This window comes from Pogoniulus pusillus, chromosome 23 (assembly GCF_015220805.1).
Source record: "Pogoniulus pusillus isolate bPogPus1 chromosome 23, bPogPus1.pri, whole genome shotgun sequence".
Classification (NCBI taxonomy): domain Eukaryota; kingdom Metazoa; phylum Chordata; class Aves; order Piciformes; family Lybiidae; genus Pogoniulus; species Pogoniulus pusillus.
Genome location: NC_087286.1, coordinates 15,486,103 through 15,503,345, shown reverse-complemented (window position 1 = coordinate 15,503,345; position 17,243 = coordinate 15,486,103). Strand labels below are relative to the sequence as shown.

The 17,243-nt window shown below is 51.6% G+C and overlaps 2 protein-coding genes across 2 annotated transcripts; one reads left to right on the top strand and one right to left on the bottom strand.

Moving 5' to 3' along the window:
- Positions 1–667: 667 nt before the first annotated feature.
- On the bottom strand, positions 668–10,871 carry ABCF2 (ATP binding cassette subfamily F member 2). The gene is made up of 15 exons (XM_064162669.1): positions 10,712–10,871; positions 10,355–10,523; positions 7,771–7,983; positions 6,827–7,009; positions 6,344–6,515; positions 6,113–6,208; positions 5,280–5,382; positions 5,110–5,205; positions 4,883–5,002; positions 4,261–4,350; positions 3,913–4,023; positions 3,591–3,653; positions 2,998–3,126; positions 2,109–2,312; positions 668–1,259 (listed from the first exon to the last, which is right to left on the bottom strand). The coding sequence occupies exons 2-15, from the start codon at positions 10,506–10,508 to the stop codon at positions 1,122–1,124; spliced, it is 1,872 nt and encodes a 623-aa protein (XP_064018739.1). The 5' UTR covers positions 10,509–10,523; positions 10,712–10,871; the 3' UTR covers positions 668–1,121.
- A 152-nt stretch (positions 10,872–11,023) lies between these two features.
- CHPF2 (chondroitin polymerizing factor 2) lies at positions 11,024–15,586 on the top strand. Its single transcript, XM_064162668.1, has 4 exons — positions 11,024–11,844; positions 12,217–12,781; positions 13,241–13,423; positions 14,089–15,586. Exons 1-4 carry the CDS (start codon positions 11,570–11,572, stop codon positions 15,349–15,351), a joined length of 2,286 nt encoding a protein of 761 aa, XP_064018738.1. The 5' UTR covers positions 11,024–11,569; the 3' UTR covers positions 15,352–15,586.
- Positions 15,587–17,243: the final 1,657 nt, after the last annotated feature.

Genomic DNA, 17,243 nt, shown 5'->3' with positions numbered 1-17,243 from the left:
TTAGCTGTTGTATCTCCCCACAGCTGCAGCCCTGTCCGGCAGCAGCAGTTACAAAGTTTTTTTCTGACTAAATGTTTAGCTGCCCTTTGCTTGACCTTTTAATTGCTTTTAAAATACATCAAAATTTTATTTTATTCAAGTTTCTGTAGTACAAAGTGAGGTTTAAACACCAACTTTCCTGAAGCTTTGTTATTAAGGACAAACATAAATGTTAAATGAACTTTGGTGGCATAGTCTTGTTAAAACTTAAATTCTCATTCCTAGAGCCATACAGCTCAGGGTGAAGGGAGAAGCACACACCTCAGCCATGCTGTTGTAGGACATACACTGATATTTTATGGATGTGCATTGTCTCTTGATTCCCATCTTCAGAAACAGCTCAGGTTGTACCTGTCACTCACAAAAGCCACGTGTGTTCATGCTCCCTCTTCTGTCACCAACCGGAAAGCCTGGTGTCACTGTGGAGGAGTAGATGGCTCCTACTCACTGCTCTGTACCCCAAAGCTCAGGACTCACCACTTCATTTATTCCACAAGTTCTGGTCATGGCTTTGGTTGTACTGAAGAACCTGCAGAGGAATGGTTCTGTGACCTTATCCAGAGCTCAGCACTAACCCCAAAGCTCGTTTGCACCACTAAGTACCACGGTTCACAAAAGCAGACAAGAGTGTTCTTCCCTCTTTATTGACTGATGGATTCTCAGGCAGATCTGTTAATTACACTGTTAAATAATAGTTAAAAACAAACCAAGGCCAGAGGACTTTGAAGTGAAGTATCTAAACTGAAGCAGAAATTGGGAAGAAAGAGGCAGGAGAAGCTGGGCTGGGGGCTCCACTTCTGTACCACTGCAGCTCGGTCACCCTAACTGCCACTGCCATGACCTCAGGGCATTAGATTCCAAGGCCTGGCTCATATGGGACATCAACTAAATACAGAAATGGTTGCCCAGACATAGCCAGATCAGGAGAGAAGAGCTCTGTCCAGATACAGAGGTGCAAGGCAAGTCAAGGGGAAGCAGTATTGCAGCATCCTAGAACACAGCCAGAGATAGCAGCAGTCCCGTTCCAGCTGACAGACGGGTGAGTCACATTGGCCACGGGCAGTCTGCACCTGACCCACTGCTCACACGTTGTGGGTCTTCTTGGTGAGCTGTGGATCCTCATCCACCAGCTTTGACTTGAGATGCTCCTTGTAAGCCAGGATGTCGCCCTGCCACTTGGTGATTGTCTGCTTCTCACAGACCCAGATCTCCTGTGCAACCTGCAATCAAGCACAGGAGGAGAGGTTTATAGCGTCTTCTATGTGTAGCAAAATTATAAATCAACCAAAATCTGAAACATCTGCAAGGAAATTATGGAATGTCTTGAGTGAAAAGAGATCTTAAAGGTCGTCCAGTTCCACCCCTGCTGCCATGGGCAGAACACCTCCCTGCTGAAGGCCTCATCTAAGTTGGCCCTGAACACTTCCAGGGAGGGGGCATCCAGAACTTCTCTGGGTACTCCATTAAATACCTTACCTGGTGCTTTCTGCACAATTTATACCAAATTTGAGAACTAAATAACCATCAACATTTCCTTTTGTGTTCACAGACTAAGAAGGAAAGCCTTTCCTACTAAGCTGGAAACTGGGGGTGAGAGCAGGGGGGAGAAAGGTGGTTCTTGACCTGAACTCCTGAACTGCTTGGCTGTAACACACTGAAAAATACAATTATACCTGAACTTGCGGCTGAAGCTATAGCTGATAAATCAGCACTTGACATTTGTGTGTGTGGGGTGCAATTTCCTTCACATGTGCAGACTGAGTGATAAAAAACAACAGAATTGCTCCAGTGTATTTTAAGAAATCTACTCAAGACTCTGCAGTGCTTCATGATTCCCATTTAACTTATTCTTCACTTCTAGGGTTTAGGGAATTTTTTCTCCTTTCAAGTACCTCATGTATACCTAGGCTAGCTCAGTGTTTTTTTTCATGTGAACATGGCAAGGAATGGTGTCCAGTGATTTTTTTCACTCACACATCTCTTTGGGATGAGTACGGGCCAGTCAGTTGAAAACACCTTGTGTCATAGCGTTAGGAAGGTGCTCTGACACAGGTCACTACTGTTCTTACCTGTTGGATGAGTCTGAAGTCATGGCTGACAAGCATCATTCCTCCTTCAAATTCATTGATGGCATCTGCCAGAGCATCTATTGTCTCTATGTCCAGGTGGTTGGTGGGTTCATCCAGGAACAGCATGTGAGGGTTCTGCCAGGCCAGCCACGCGAAGCACACGCGGCACTTCTGCCCATCAGAGAGGTTCCTGATAGGGCTCACCTGGCAAACAGACACTGCTGGCAGCTCTGCAGGGAGCTGCAGGCTGCCCTCCAACCACCTCACACTGCTTGTAGCAGCTACATGACACAAAACAACAATGTTTACCCAGTCTTACATCTAGACTAAGCATCTCTCCCTGAAAAAGGGGGAGCGTCCATAGCAAGAGCTAGCCTGTGTCAAAAGGCTCCAGAGGACAGCTAACTGCCTGTATTCACTGCATCTTGATGCTCCAACTTCTGGAGTGACTGAAGTGTCTTCTGGAGAAGAACAATGTGAAAATCAATGCTGAACTGCAGTGGTGAGGACAACTCCTGCCATACATGTGACATGTCATACAGAGGTAAGTCATGCTTGGATTTAGGGCACCACTGCTGATCCGTCCCTCTCTTGAGCCAAGTGGTCCCCACTCCCAGCTGAGAATTTTTAACATAGGCTTGCATGTGGCACTTGTCTTCTCTTCACCTGGATTCTGAGGTCACCCATGCTAGCCTACACAGTGCTCCAGTGCAAAGAAAGATCTTATCAGCCATGAGTTATTTTTATCTCAAATTTCAAAGGCAGAGGCCCATTTTGATGCTGTGGTGTGCCATGCTGCATACTGCTTCACACTTGCAGAGAGCAACAGAAAATATTGCAGCTCCACTTCCCTTATGAGTAAAAAGAAACCTTACCAGCTCATACTCACCTGTTGCTTCCCAGTCAGGCCGTATCTGCCAATGATTTTCCTCATCTCCTCCTTCTCCTTGATCTCTGGGTAGCATTTCAGCATGTACTCCAAGGGTGAAAGGTCTAAGTCCAACTGCTCTTGCAAGTGCTGACAGAGAAGAAAAGTCAGCCTCAGACTGTGCAGGCCACCCACTTCATGGCCAAAAGTACTTCCCCCCCCTTATACTCCTCTGGTACCAGCTGAGAAGCAGAACACAAGAGCTCCACTCACACTACAGCCCCTGTGTGGAACTATTACGGAAAGAGGCTGCATTTCAGGAGCAGGAGTATTGCTGCAGAAGAGCAGGCTTGTGTACCACCAAGCACAGGGCAACCATCTCTCCCTTAAGAGGAGAGAGGCTGAAAAGAAAGGACCACAGCAGGCCTCTTTTCAGGGTAAGAACATTTGCTAAAGCCCATTCATCAATGCAACAGTCCCTTCCCCCATCTCCAAGCACAGAAGGGCAGCAGTGGGAGAGGCCTTAGAATCAGAAACATTCAGAATCAGGGGGAACATTCCTGACAGTCTTTTCCTCAGCATTTCATGTTCCTCATAGCTGCTGCAAGGAGTACCTGGTGGTATCTACCAATCTTCACATGCGAGTGCTTGCGAATCATCCCATCTGTAGGCAGCAGCTAGAAAGGGAAGACAAAAGCATTTCACCAGGAATTCCCTCCTTTGCTGTGTGCCAGAAATACAGAATCCTGCTACAGTCTGCTCTGGCACAGAGAAGGCAGCCAGAAGAGGTACTACCATAGGAAAAAACCCACTGTACCGCAGCAAACCTTGGCTTCTGAGGCCTGATTGAGGAGCTGCTGCAAATCAGAGCAACTTTGTTGCAGGCTACCCCAAGAATAAAGGTCCAGAACAGGGCAGACAATACAGGCAACACACCTCTCCTGTGAGTAGTTTCAGCAGTGTTGACTTTCCAGCTCCATTGGGTCCAACAAGAGCTACACGGGTATCCAGATCAATGCCAAACTCCAGGTTATTATAGATCCATGGCTGCAAACAACAAAAATCATTAACACATATTATGTCTTTCCACCACTACCCAGAATCTCCATGCTGCACCTGCAGTGCTCTGTCCTCAGAAGACTCGGGATTAGCACTGCCAAGAAGTTTGATCCACTGGTCACATGCTGCAGCCCGACCAGAAAGTGTGGCCAAAAGCCTCACATTCCCAAGCAAGGCAGGGCATAAGTGACCTCCACACAAGCTGTGCACACTCCCCATACTCACCCCATCCTTGGTGTATCTGAAGCTGACATTCTGCACCATAATGACAGGAGGGGGGATCTTCCCACACGGCGGGAAATAGAATGACAGAGTCTGTTAACACAGAAGAAAAGATCCACCTGTCAGATATAGTGGAGCAAAGACATCCCAGTTGTTTGCTGTAATCATGCCTCCCTGCAAACATCATCTGTAAACTAAGGTACCACACTGTGACTTTTTATGAGCCACTCCGGCAACTCATTCACAGATTTATTCTGATTAGTGGCTTGCAAATTCGTCTGCTGGCTAATGAGTCCTTGCTCCTTTTCCCTTGAACAAATGTGGGCTTACAATTTTTAAACAACTAGCAGTTGCTCTGAGCATCCTCCCCAACCCTTGGACATTAATTTCTGATTTCTGTGCCTGCAAAACAGCCTGAGTGATATGACAAATGCTCTTGTCTTCCCTAGAAAATTATTACTCCTCTTTCTACTCTTCAGCATTAGGTTGTCTTCAGTAGAGCCATCCTTTGCATCAGGAAAGTTGTAGCATTCTTGCTCCCAGCTGTCAGCCACGGACCATTTTACTTATCCAGCCCATGTTTTCCAAAACTGATCTCTAGGTGCACTCCCATGCCTGTTCCTACCTTATCATTCACAACTCTCTCTGTTAAGCCAGAAGCCATCATTTTTTGAAGGGTCTTCTCTTTGCTTTGAGCTTGCCTGGCCAGCTTTGCACTACCATGACCAAATCGTGCAATGTAATTCTGAAACAAAAAAGAGAGTAAGCCAACAGCCACAGCAGCAAGGCTGAGGAGGTGCAGGGATGCCCACCTGCATGGGTAGAAAGATGTTCATGCAGCCAAGCAGATACCTTCATATGGGCAATCTGATCTTGCTCCCAGTGGAATCGTTTCATTTGGTTTTCTTCGAGTTCCAAGCGAGTCTTTACGTACTGGTCATAATTTCCCTAGAAAGAGACCTGAGAGCATCAGCCAGGGCCCAGAAAACAGCTCCTGCCCCTGCTGGTTGTGCACTACTCACCGTGTAGTACTTGAGTTTACGGTTGTGCATGTGTATGATGTTGGTGCAGACACCATTCAGGAAGTCCTGGGAGTGGGATATCAGCACAAGGATCCGCCTGAACCTGTGGCCCCACACAAGTTATCAGAGACTAAGCTAGGAAAAGGATTTGCACTGCTTGGCCCCGACGGTGATAAAGGATTAGCATGTACCAAGTCTCTTTTGCCTACTGGCAGATTAAGAACAAAAAGGTAACAGCCCTGAAGATGCTTTGGGAAATCTGAAGTAAAGCAGCTACAACCACCTGCAGCAAATACTGCAAACATTTTTTGTTGTCTTAAAACACTCTTCACTGTAACAATCTCTGTCCATCTCCACAAAAAGACCAGAGCTGGCCAGCCACATGGTCCACAACTAGGGCTGCTGGCGCAACTGACCCCGCAACATCGTGCTTCTCAGAAGTTTCATCCTTTGCTACTTACTTTGACCCCAGTACAGACTAGCACCTGTATGGCCCACTATGCCTAGCTCCACTCCAAATCTGTATAATCACTGGTTAAAGCCCCTCAAACAGAGAGGTTCAAATTGCTCTCCTAAGGCATCTGATTCTTGCTTTTCAAGTAGCTTCAGCCAGGGAGTACAGGCCTGCACTTCTCATTTCTCCAGTGAAGGAAGAGGCTTCATCACCCTTGCAAGAACCCTTCTACAAACACGCACAGCAGCAAGCACAGGGAGGTGTCACTGTTACTGCAACAGTTGTATACAACCACCTCAGTCATTCCTGCAGCACTTCTTCACAAGACATTTAGCAGAAATGCACACCCCATAGAAGCAGCAGACTCCTTCATGCTTACGTTTTCAGCTCTTCCTCCAACCACACACAGGCATCCAGGTCAAGGTGGTTTGTGGGCTCATCTAGCAGCAGCATGAAAGGCCGAATGAAGAGGGCTCTGAGGGGAGATGACAACATGGGGTAAATACAGGCAACCCAAAGTCTCTCAGCTCTGCTCTGAATTCTCAGAGCTGTGTGTATGGCTCTGCAGGGTAGAGAGCAGGCAGGCATTTTCCCAGGAGACAGCACTCACCTGGCAAGAGCCACCCTCATTCGCCAGCCCCCACTGAAGTCCTTCAGCTTCTTCCTCTGCATGGCTGGTGTGAACCCCAAGCCATGAAGGATACGTGAGGCCCGCGCTTCTGCCTTGTCAGCATCCAGCTCCTCCAGACGTTCATATAACTCCAAGAGCTTCTCACACTCAGCTGAAAGAGAGCCCACTCATCAGCATTTCTACCAGCAAAGGGCTCTCAGCTGCACTTCTGTACAGCTGGAAAGCTCACAGTCCAGCTGTTTACCACTATATTCAGCCTTCTCCATTCCCAAGCCTGAGATGCTTCCTAAGAAGCATCCAAAGGACTGTAATCCCACAGGACTTTTCTGCTAGTACAGGGCATCAGGGAAAATGGGTACAGTGATGTGAAAACTTTGCCAAGAAACCCAAGTAAAATCTTTTCTTTGGTGGGACAGGCAACAGAGGAAATGTCCTTTGTCCACAGGGACTCAGAAGCTTTACCATCTTCATGAGCCAGGCGTTCTGCCTCTCGTTCCAACATGGCCCGCTCTGTGTCCACCTCCATCACGCACTGCAGAGGAGTTTTGTCACTAGGAGGCATCTCTCGGGTCAGGTGGTAGATGTCAATATGCTCTGGGATAGGCACTTCTCGTTTCCCAATAGCTGACAAAAGCATGGATTTCCCTGTGTGCAGAGAGACACTCCAAATTAATTGTTGGATTCAATGAGGTCCATCACAGAGAAATGGATGAGATGCATTGATTTCCTCCTTTGGGATTTTCTTGGCTAGAAGAATTAGAGCAGAGTCTACTACCTCACTGCCACAGGCTGCCCTCACAACATCCCAAGGACAGGAGGTAACATGAAGCTATCTGGAAATCACTGCAGTTCAGCCCTTGCCTGGATTTAGGGAATTTTCTCTCCACCTTACACCTCCTACTGACCACTCAGGTCTGACATCACCAAGACTCCAGACTCTGAAGACTCCTAAGGCAGAGGAAAGTAACACACTGCAGCTTTTCTTCAGTTACACCCACATCCTGCACCTCTCCATGCAAAGCATCAACCTTTGCCTGGGGCTATACAGATCTTTTCCCATTCAAACCACAACCCCCTTTCTCCTTCATAATGTGCAAGTTCTTTGACCAATAGCATCAGGAGTGGGTTTATTGACACCACTAAACAAATTCTGCAAACAGGAATCAGAGTAACAGATCCAGACACCCCTCTCAGCTCTCCAAAGCCAGAATACAAACCTCATACTTCTACCAGCAATCATGACAATTCCTCTCCCTGAGTGGGGAGAAGGAAAATGAGAACGCTGTGTCCTAGCCATGTCTAATAGCCTTCTTTCTAGTTTTCAGCATTTACCACCTGCATCTGTCCAGCAGCACAGCATCTCTGCTGAGCCCTAGGAAGCCCACGCCTCTGCCCTCTCAGCTCACCGATCCCATTCAGTCCAATCAGGCCGTAGCGTCTCCCAGAGTTCAGCTCGAGTTTTGTGTCACTCAGAAGCTCCTGGCCATGGAAAGTCAGTGAGAGGTTGATGATGTGCACGTCGGTGCTGTTGGGATGGGAGGCCAGCACTCCTGTCACAGCACGGGCGGCAGCTTTCTTTAATTCAAAGTCCTCCAGTTCCTTGGTAAGAGCGTCCACCTCTGCAAGCAGAGACAGAAGTGTCAGTGGCCTACATACACAAGGGAACCCATAAGCCCCGGTACCAAAAGGTTCAGGACCAGAACAACAACTCCCAAGTCCCAGTTTCCACAGAAATGTTGGGGAGCTGCAAAAGTAACTCAACCTTTTGGCTTAGGAGATGAATATTTACTGTCTAACAGGAGCTTCTGCCTGCTCCCTAACTAAAATCTGATCTTTAGAACTAAGTGAGCAGCCAAGACAGCTAGCCTGGTATCCAGGTGTGATGGAACTGACTCACTGCAGGAAAGACTAGAATGGAAGAGAACTTGAAAAGTATTGACTGCAGGCTTAAGGAAAGAGCTGGCCAAAGAAAACCTGCCTAGAAAATAAAAGGAAAGTTGAGAGGAGGAAAGAGGAAGCAGCACTGGAACATGCCCTCCTCATTTTTGAGAAGCTAACATGCCCACATGCACATTCTCCCTTTCCTCCTACCTAACCTCCTTTTCCTCTCCCTTACCTCCTAACCAAACCTTCCCTGTCATGCTGACCTTCTGTTGCAGCCCTGAATGACAGACGAGTTTTCATTCCTTGGTGAGAAACTGCCATTTGAATAAGAAAACGACATCGAGGGTCTCAGTAGTGCCCCAGCTGCTCAGAAAGTTCATGTTCAAGTCAGCGAGGAACAGCCTGGCTGTCCACAACCAGCATTCCTGGCAGAACCACTCACTTGCCAAAAGTACTGTTAGAGATTCATGGAACTGTTTAGGTTGGAAACGAGCTTTATGATCATGGAGTCCAACCATTAAGCCAGCATGATCAGATCACCACTAATCCATTTTCCTTGGCACCACATCTTTATGGCTTTGAAACACCTTGAGGGATGGGGGCTCCACTTCTTTCAGGGAAGAAATTTTTCCTCGTGTTCAATTTAACACACCCCTGGCACAACTTGAGGCTGTTTCCTCATGTCTTTTAGTCCTTTTTCCTTGGGAGAAGAGACTAACCTCCAACCAGCTCCAAGCTCCTTTCAGGGAGCTGTAGAGAACAACGAGGTCTCTCCTCATCCTCTTTTTCTCCAGGCTGAACACGCCCAGGTCCCTCAGATGCTCCTCACGAGATCTACTGTCCAGACCCTTCACCCTGGACCCACTCCAGCCTCTCAATGTCCTTAGAGCAACATGCCGCAAACTCACCCCAGGACTCAAGCTGTGGCTGCCTCACCAGTGCCCCCAAGGGATGATGCTATCAAGTGAGGTCACACCGCTGCTGATGGAATTCAGGTGGCCTTCTTGGGCACCTGGGCCACTGCTGTCCCAAACCTGTCATTATCGAGGCAAACGCCCCTTAGCCCACGAGGGCCGCTCTGGCAGCACGGGCAGAGCACGCAGATCACTGAGGGGCCAAGCGAACCAGGCAGATCCCCATCGCTCGGAGCCTGCTTCCCAGGGAGCCGCCGGTGCGCGCCCCACGCGTGCGAGCCCCTGCCCGCGGCTCGGCCCCGCCGCGCTCCGCCAATAGCAAAGCGGAATGCAAATAACCCGCGGGAGCGGCCGGCGATTGGCCAGCTCGGTCCGAGCGGCGCCAGGCCCGGGGCTGCCTGCGGCCCGAGCGCCCCGGCCTCGAGCCAGCGCCCGAGAACGCCCCCGGAGATCAGCTCCGGTCTAGCCTCCGCCTGCCCGGGACCTGTGCCACGCATCCAGAGTTCTGAAAGCGACGCAGTGTGCGCTGATCCCAGGAAAGCCCCCGTGCTCCGCGGCTGTGGAAGGACAAAACTCAACCCTCTGTCCATAAGCAGCTCCTGGCCTGCTTCCTTCAGGGGACTCAGCAGCTCTTTGTTGTCAAAACCGCTCTCAGTAGAGCAGCGGGCTCATGATGCCTGCAAAGCACATACGTCCCAGAGGCAGATAAACGGGCTCAGCAGCAGTGTCAGTGAGAATTCAGACACTGCCACAGCTCCTGCGGCAGACTAAAAGAAACAACCTAAAAAACCCACACCGGTGCGGACATCAAGTACCAGAGGACAGGGACCGTGTCTGTTTCAGAGAGACTGGGTACGACCAACACCTTTGGTATCCTGCAAGCCTCAAGCGAGGGCAACGGGGACCCTCCACCTGCAAACCTGGAGAGCCACCGTGAACAGACAGAGATGCTTGGCGGCCCCACGTCAGACCCTGCAGTAACTGGGTAGTCCACTGGGTAGTTCACCAGAAGCAGCACAGACGCCTCCCTTTACGAAACGATGGGCGCAAAAAAGTGCGCACAGTCCCGTATACGAACAGCCCTGGCTGGTCACTCCCAGCACTGTAACGCACCAGGGCTGACCCCACTGTGGCAGCGCCGTCCCCTGCGGAGCACACAGACCCAAGCCATCACAGAGGGGCCACCCCTCACCTGGCAACAACGTCCCGTTGGCCTCTGGGGGCCGAACCTCCTGCGGCTCCGACCCGGCATCGCCATTCTCCTCCGCGGCCCGGCGCGGCCGCTGTCGGGCCTTGGCCGCCTCCTTCTTCTTAGCCGCCTTCTTCTTAGCCAAGTCCGAGGGCATGGCGGGGCGAAGGGGCTGCGGCGAAGATGTAACAGGCGCCGTTAGGCCGCGCCGATCCGGGCCGCCCCAGTTCCCCGCCTCAGCGGCCCGGCGAGCCACCCGGCCCGGAGCACGCGGCGCCGCCGGGCCGGGCCCGGACGAGAGCTGCCCGATCGCCCGCCCACCCGCCCGCCCACGAGGCCACCCGCGCCAAACTGCCCTACCCGAGCCGGTCCGACCCACTAGTCCTAGTCCTGCTCCTTCTCCTCCGCGCCGCCCGCCCCGGCCTGCGCCGCCCGCTCAGACCGCGCCGGCTGCTCCGCGCTTTCCTTCTGTCGCAACAGGACAGCTGCCACCGCGTGCGCACGCCCCGCCCCTGCGGAGCCGTGGCCAATCGGAGGGCTGAGCGTCACCCGCGCCGGGCGGCGGTGCGGCTGTGGCGGCTGGAATCCGCGCCCCCAACGCCGGCTCCTGTGCACTGCGCTCCCGGGGTGCACAGCGTGTCCCGGCCGCCATCGCGCCGCTGGCGCCAGCCCCGGCCTCAGGCCCCTCCTCCGGAGAGCCGCCAGAGCGCCCCACAGTACCATAGAGGCTGCCGCTCTGCCGGGCAGAGCGTCTGCTGCGCTAGCGAGCGGAAAGCGGAAGCGGAAGCGCGCGAGGGTCGCGATGGGGTGGCTGAGGTGGCAGCGGCGGGATCGTGGCCGGGTGGGAGCCGCTGTTACCGCTGCTGCGGCTCCGGCCCGGAACTCTGGGCTGCCTCGGCCCCTGCCACCGGCCTCTGGGCAGAAGGGCCGCGCTGCCTGCAGCTGAGCGAGCGCCGGGGCTGGTGACCTGCTTGAGCCAGCGGAGGGGGCTGCTGCGCGGCCACACGGGGACTCCGGTATCATCGCCCGCCGCAGCCTGGCCCGATCGCCCCACACTGGCCATGTCCCGTGGCCATTGGCTCCTCGAGCGTCGAAACTGCCTCGTGAGCCCGCATCGGGCTTAGTGGGCCTGCGGCAGCCTCCACCCGTCCAAAGCGGACCGCACTGCCCCGCGGCTGGACGTAGTCCCACCGGGGCTCCGCCGGTCCCAGAACCGCCATGCGCCTGGCTGCGCTGCTGGCTGCGCTGCGGCCTGTACTGCCACTTGTCCTGGGCCTCTCTCTTGGCTGCAGCCTGAGCCTGCTGCGAGCCTCTTGGAGCCAGAGCGGAGGCGATGAGCAGTGCTCGGGGCCGCCGGGCCGAGCCGGGCCCCTCGCCGGCGGAGCGCGTCCGGAGGAAGCAGATGGAGGGCCGGGCCCAGGCCATGAGGACTTCAGGCCTCGTATCGTCCCGTACTACAGAGACCCCAACAAGCCTTACAAAAAAGTGCTCAGGTAAGGCCTGTTTTTTTTAGCAAAGATTTTTTTTCTGGGAAATAATCACCCGGGGGAGCTGTTTGGGGTTCTGAATCTTTCTGTGATCTAACACGGTGGAATGTGCTATATGAAGTACGTATGTACCAACGGCATGGTGGAAAAAGGCAAAGGCTAAGATTGGTATCTTAAGGGGCTGCAAAAGAAGTGTCAAAGAAGTTGGCTGGATTTGGTTGACAGGCTGGACAGCGGCTGGGACAGTTTGTTTAGACAGTGTTTGTCCCAAGAAAAGTTGGACCAGATGATCCTCTGTATCCCTTCCAATCTTGCATTAAGTGATGACCCTTGGTTGTTGTCATCCATCTGTCACGTAGCTATGTCTTTCCTTTATAGAACACGCTACATCCAGACAGAACTGGGCTTCCATGAGAGACTGTTTGTGGCTGTGCTGACATCCAAGGCTACCCTGAACACACTGGCAGTAGCTGTGAACAAGACCGTGGCCCATCACTTCCCTCGCCTGCTGTACTTCACGGGACTGCGCAGTGCCAAGGTTCCTCATGGCATGGTGCTGGTGGCCCATGGGGATGAGCGTCCCATTTGGCTCATGTATGAGACCATGCACTACATCCATCAGCACTTCGGATCTGACTATGATTGGTTCTACATCATGCAGGATGATACCTATGCCCAGGCTGAACAAGTCAAGGCTCTGGTGACACACCTTAGTATTAACCAAGATGTCTACTTGGGCCGAGCGGAGGAGTTCATTGGGGGGGATGAGCAGGCACGTTACTGTCATGGTGGCTTTGGCTACCTGATCTCCCGCAGCCTGCTGCTGAAGCTCCATCCACACCTGGACAGCTGTCGCAATGAGATCCTCAGCGTGCGGCCGGACGAGTGGCTGGGGCGGTGCATCATCGATTTCCTTGGCATCACTTGTGTTTCCCAGCTCCAGGTACTACCTCCCTTCTCAGGGCTGGGTGCTAGTTCAGCCTTGCAGGAACTGTCTTGCTTGTCTACTGCATGGCAGAAAAAGGGCTTTTCTGTGAGCCTCTGCCCTGAGCTTGAGGAAGAAGTGGCTGTTGCAGGGCAAGAAGGGGCTGTGGTGTGGCGGTGTTGGAGAGGGACCCATAAGCAAGCTGAGACACCAGGTGTCAGGGCATGTACAGCATTTGGATTTCAGCCTAGGAGCAGCTGTTGATTCACAGGTTTTTGGAGGTTGCATAAAGTGCACCATGGCACCAAGAAGCAGGGGGGCATGTACTATGGGAGGTAGAGTTAGGCGAGACAGCTGGTGTGTTTTCTTTTTTGAGCACTGCGGTCTGCATGGCAAGAAGGACTGATGCATGTCTGGAGTGAAGGAAGGCTTCTCTGTGGGCTTAACTTCCATGCCAGTCTTTCTTGTCCACTTCAGGGCCAGCATTATCGTACCTATGAATTAGCCAAAAATACTGAGCCAGAGAAGGAGGAGGAAGAGGAGTTCCAGGCAGCTTTATCTGTGCACCCTGTGTCTGACATGACCTTGATGTACCGGCTGCACAAGCGCTTCAGCAGGATCCAGCTGGACAGGGCTTACCAAGAGATCCAGGACCTTCAGGTATGTGGTGAGGGATATCTGCAAAAGCTCCTCCACCAAACAGCTTTATTTTTCTTCCAAGACACTGGAGAAAGACTCTTGCTTCTCTTTATAGGTGACTGCCAGCCAGGTACGGGATAATAGGCTTGTATCTGAGAAATAGTACTTCTGAGGCTATGTTACCCAAATCTGGTGGTGTGATGCTACCACAGTACAGTTCTGGGTGGTTGTCCATGTATTTGGACTAAACCTCAGCAATTGCTCTGTCACCTGAAGACCTCTCCCCAGCCAAGAAGAGGGATCAGGAAAGGAGAAGAGATCTGTAGGTGCAAATCAGTAGATCTAATGAAGTAGCCATACTTATAGCAGTGCCTGTATATATTCAGCTCCCTGAATGTGTTGCAGTCACAACAAACAGGAAGACAGTTGTCAGGAGAAGAATGGTAAGTGAGCACCTCCAGGGATAGGAGAAGCAAGAGAAGAAGGAATGGGAGCAGGAGCAGCCCTTATCCTCAGCAAACTTCCCCCTTTATGCTGAGCGTGACATTTGTGATCTGGGATACCGCAGCCTAGCAGCACAGGCTGTCTCCAGACTGCTGATGGCCTGCAGCCGTGCCTGGTGGAACTCGGTGGGAGGTGGTCCTTGAGAAGCCATAGGGATCAGTGTGCCTTCTCTCTTTGCACAGATGCAGATCAGGAACTTGACCTCACTGACCCCTGCAGGTGAGGCAGGCTTGACCTGGCCAGTGGGCATTAATGCCCCATTTCTTCCAAAGTCACGTTTTGAGGTAATCAGCTGGGACTACTTCACTGAGCAGCACCTCTTCTCCTGCCCCGATGGCTCCCCGAAGTGCGAGCTCTCTGGAGCCAGCAAAGCAGATGTCAGTGAGATCATTGACTCTGCTCTGGAGCAGCTGAACCGTCGCTACCAGCCGCTGCTCCGCTTCAGCAAGCGGCAGCTGCTGAACGGCTACCGGCGCTTTGACCCCACGCGGGGCATGGAGTATACACTGGACCTGCTGCTGGAGGCAGTCACCCAGAAAGGCCACAGCCACGTTCTGGCCAAGCGAGTCAGCTTGGTGCGGCCCCTAAGTAAGGTGGAAATTATTCCCATGCCATATGTGACTGAGGCCACACGGGTACAACTGGTGCTTCCTCTGACAGTGCAGGACCTGGATTTTGTGGCAAACTTCCTGGATATGTTTGCTATGAACACACTGGACACACACGATAATGCCTTGCTGACTTTGCTTTTCATCTACCACCCCTATGATGCCCAGCGAGTCAGCCAGGTGGATGTTTTTGCTGGAGTCAAAGCCATGGTAGGAGAGCTAGAGAAACGCTATGCAGAAGTTAAAATCCCCTGGATTAGCGTTAAAACAGAGGTGCCATCGCAAGTGAAGCTGATGGACATAGTCTCAAAGAAGCACCCTGTGGATACACTCTTCTTCCTGGCCAGTGTCTGGACAGAGATCAACATGGAGTTCCTAAACCGCTGCCGCATGAATACCATCAGCAACTGGCAGGTCTTTTTCCCAGTGCACTTCCAAGAGTTTAACCCTGCACTGGTGTACCGTGGCGAGCAGGCTGCATCCTCTGGCACAGACTTCCTGCGGGATGGGCACTTTGACAGGCGCTCCTTCGCTGAGGCCTGCTTCTACAACTCTGACTACATGACAGCACGGACCAAGCTAGCAGCTGACATCCTAGACCAAGATGAGGTGCTGGAGAGCATGGAGGTGTTTGATGTCTTCCTCCACTATTCTGGTCTGCACCTGTTCAGGGCTGTGGAGCCAGGGCTGGTGCAGAAATATGCTCTGAGGAGCTGCAACCCCCGGCTCAGCGAGGAGCTGTACCATCGCTGCGTGCTCAGTAACCTGGAAGGACTCGCGTCCCGCTCGCATTTAGCCATGGCCCTCTTTGAGCAGGAACAGGCCAACAGCACTTGAGAAACTAGAAATATTGCGAGCTTCTCAGCACCTTAACACTTGGCACTTTCCATTCCCTTCCCAGCCTTGCCGTGGGTGGAGGGCAATTGAGGTGAAGGGAGGAGTTAAGACTTTCCCAGCCCTGCTCACAGGCACAGGCTACTGAGAGAGGCTGTTTCCGTGGGGAAGTTTTGGGTTTGTTTTTTTCTGTTGTTGTTTGGTTGTTTTTTTAAATAAATAAGTTTCTTTCCAGGCAGATTTGTGTGCTTACTTGCAAACTGTAGCATCTGGGAGGATGTAAAATAAGCTGTAGAGTCAACCTTATGTTAAACCACTGCTGAGCAGTGCAAAGGGACAACGAATGGGAGCTGTGTGCTGCAGTAAAGTTACCTCAGCTGTACTGCTGTCAGCGGAGCACTGCCGGCAAGGTCCTGGCATCACCCTCCTGCAGCCCATGATGCTGCTGGCTGCCTGCCTTCACTCCAGGCGGTTGCCTCTGGCTTATGTTTAACATGTTATCCACCAGGACCCCACCAAACTTTACTGCAAGGCTTTCAGCTTTCCAGGCCAGATCTCTGTCTTACTGGGCTGCATGTGTGTTGCTAAGCAAGCCTTCAGAGAGTGAGAACAAGAGGAGCTAACTTGGAAGCTTCTTGTTAGGAGGGGTGGTTTCATGTGAGGAGGTGCTGATCTATTATGAGCTCAGTAGAACAGGCACTCAGATCTGTAAGCTGTCATGTAAGATATGTTCTATTAGAGAAGAAGCTATAAAGAGAGATGAATGTAAATTACCTTATATCTTTTAGATGTAGGAAACCCTGAGTGCTGGGGTATTGAATGGGCCTCTGATCCACACACAGCACATCCTGCAGACTCCAGCTACAGTGCAAGACCCTCCCATTTTACCTATCAGAGGGTTATAAGAAAGAGGTGAAAGGGTGTTTGCTCCAGGATTTCTTGCTTGCCTTCTGGCCAAAGGCAGGGCTTTTGAGGCAACACAATGGCCAGGCTGAGCTGATAGCTGTCTTCAGGCCCTTCCATGGCATTGAGCTGGTTGGGGCTGCACTGTGGGCGAGAGGCTTGAGCAACAGAGTGGAGGGGTGCTTGAGGTGGCTGGCAGTGGACCACTGCTGCCTGCCTTGGGGGCAGGGTGTTTGTTTTCTTCAAGGAAAAGTGAAACACAGCCTCGTGGTGCCTGGGCAGCACATAGTTTGCAAATACAGGTTGTGAGGTGGTGTTACTATCCAAGGAGAATTACCTGAATCATTCTGGATCATACCTCTAGGAGGACTGGCAGTAGATGCTGTAGGAAGCCATGTAAGCAATGCAAGTGGTTTGCTAGGATGCATGGGATAAAGCAGTGTCCTGATGAAAATAAACAATGTCAAAGACATGGTAAGTTAACTGTCAGGAAATTTCTCTTTGGTAATGGTACTGATCTGTAGGGGATGTGGCAGTTGGAGATATCTGTTACATAAAACAAGCTGCTATAGATGTAACTTTAAAATGACATGCAGTAAGCTAGAATTGTTAGTCCTCATTACAGAAGAAAGAGAATCAAAGGAAACAGGACTGTGAGATTTGCTGGCCTGACATTTAAACAAGGTGTCAACCAAAAAATCAGAAAGGGTCAATGTTTGATAAGTCACTGCAGGTGGCAGTGCATGTAAGACAGTGATGCAGCACTGCTCTTAAAGAGTATCTTGTGTCTTGAAGGGAAAATGAAAGACAAAGCTCTTTGTTAATCCAGGTCTGGGAAATAAGAGGCAGGAAACTGCCGAGTCCACAAGCTGAAGGTGCTGGTTTACTGATAAAAAACCTGCATTCTGAGGTGACATGAGGCACTATGGAAGGAACAGCTTGTGTCTTACAGGCCAATAGGTTAACTGTCACAGTTATGCTGTAGCTAGAGT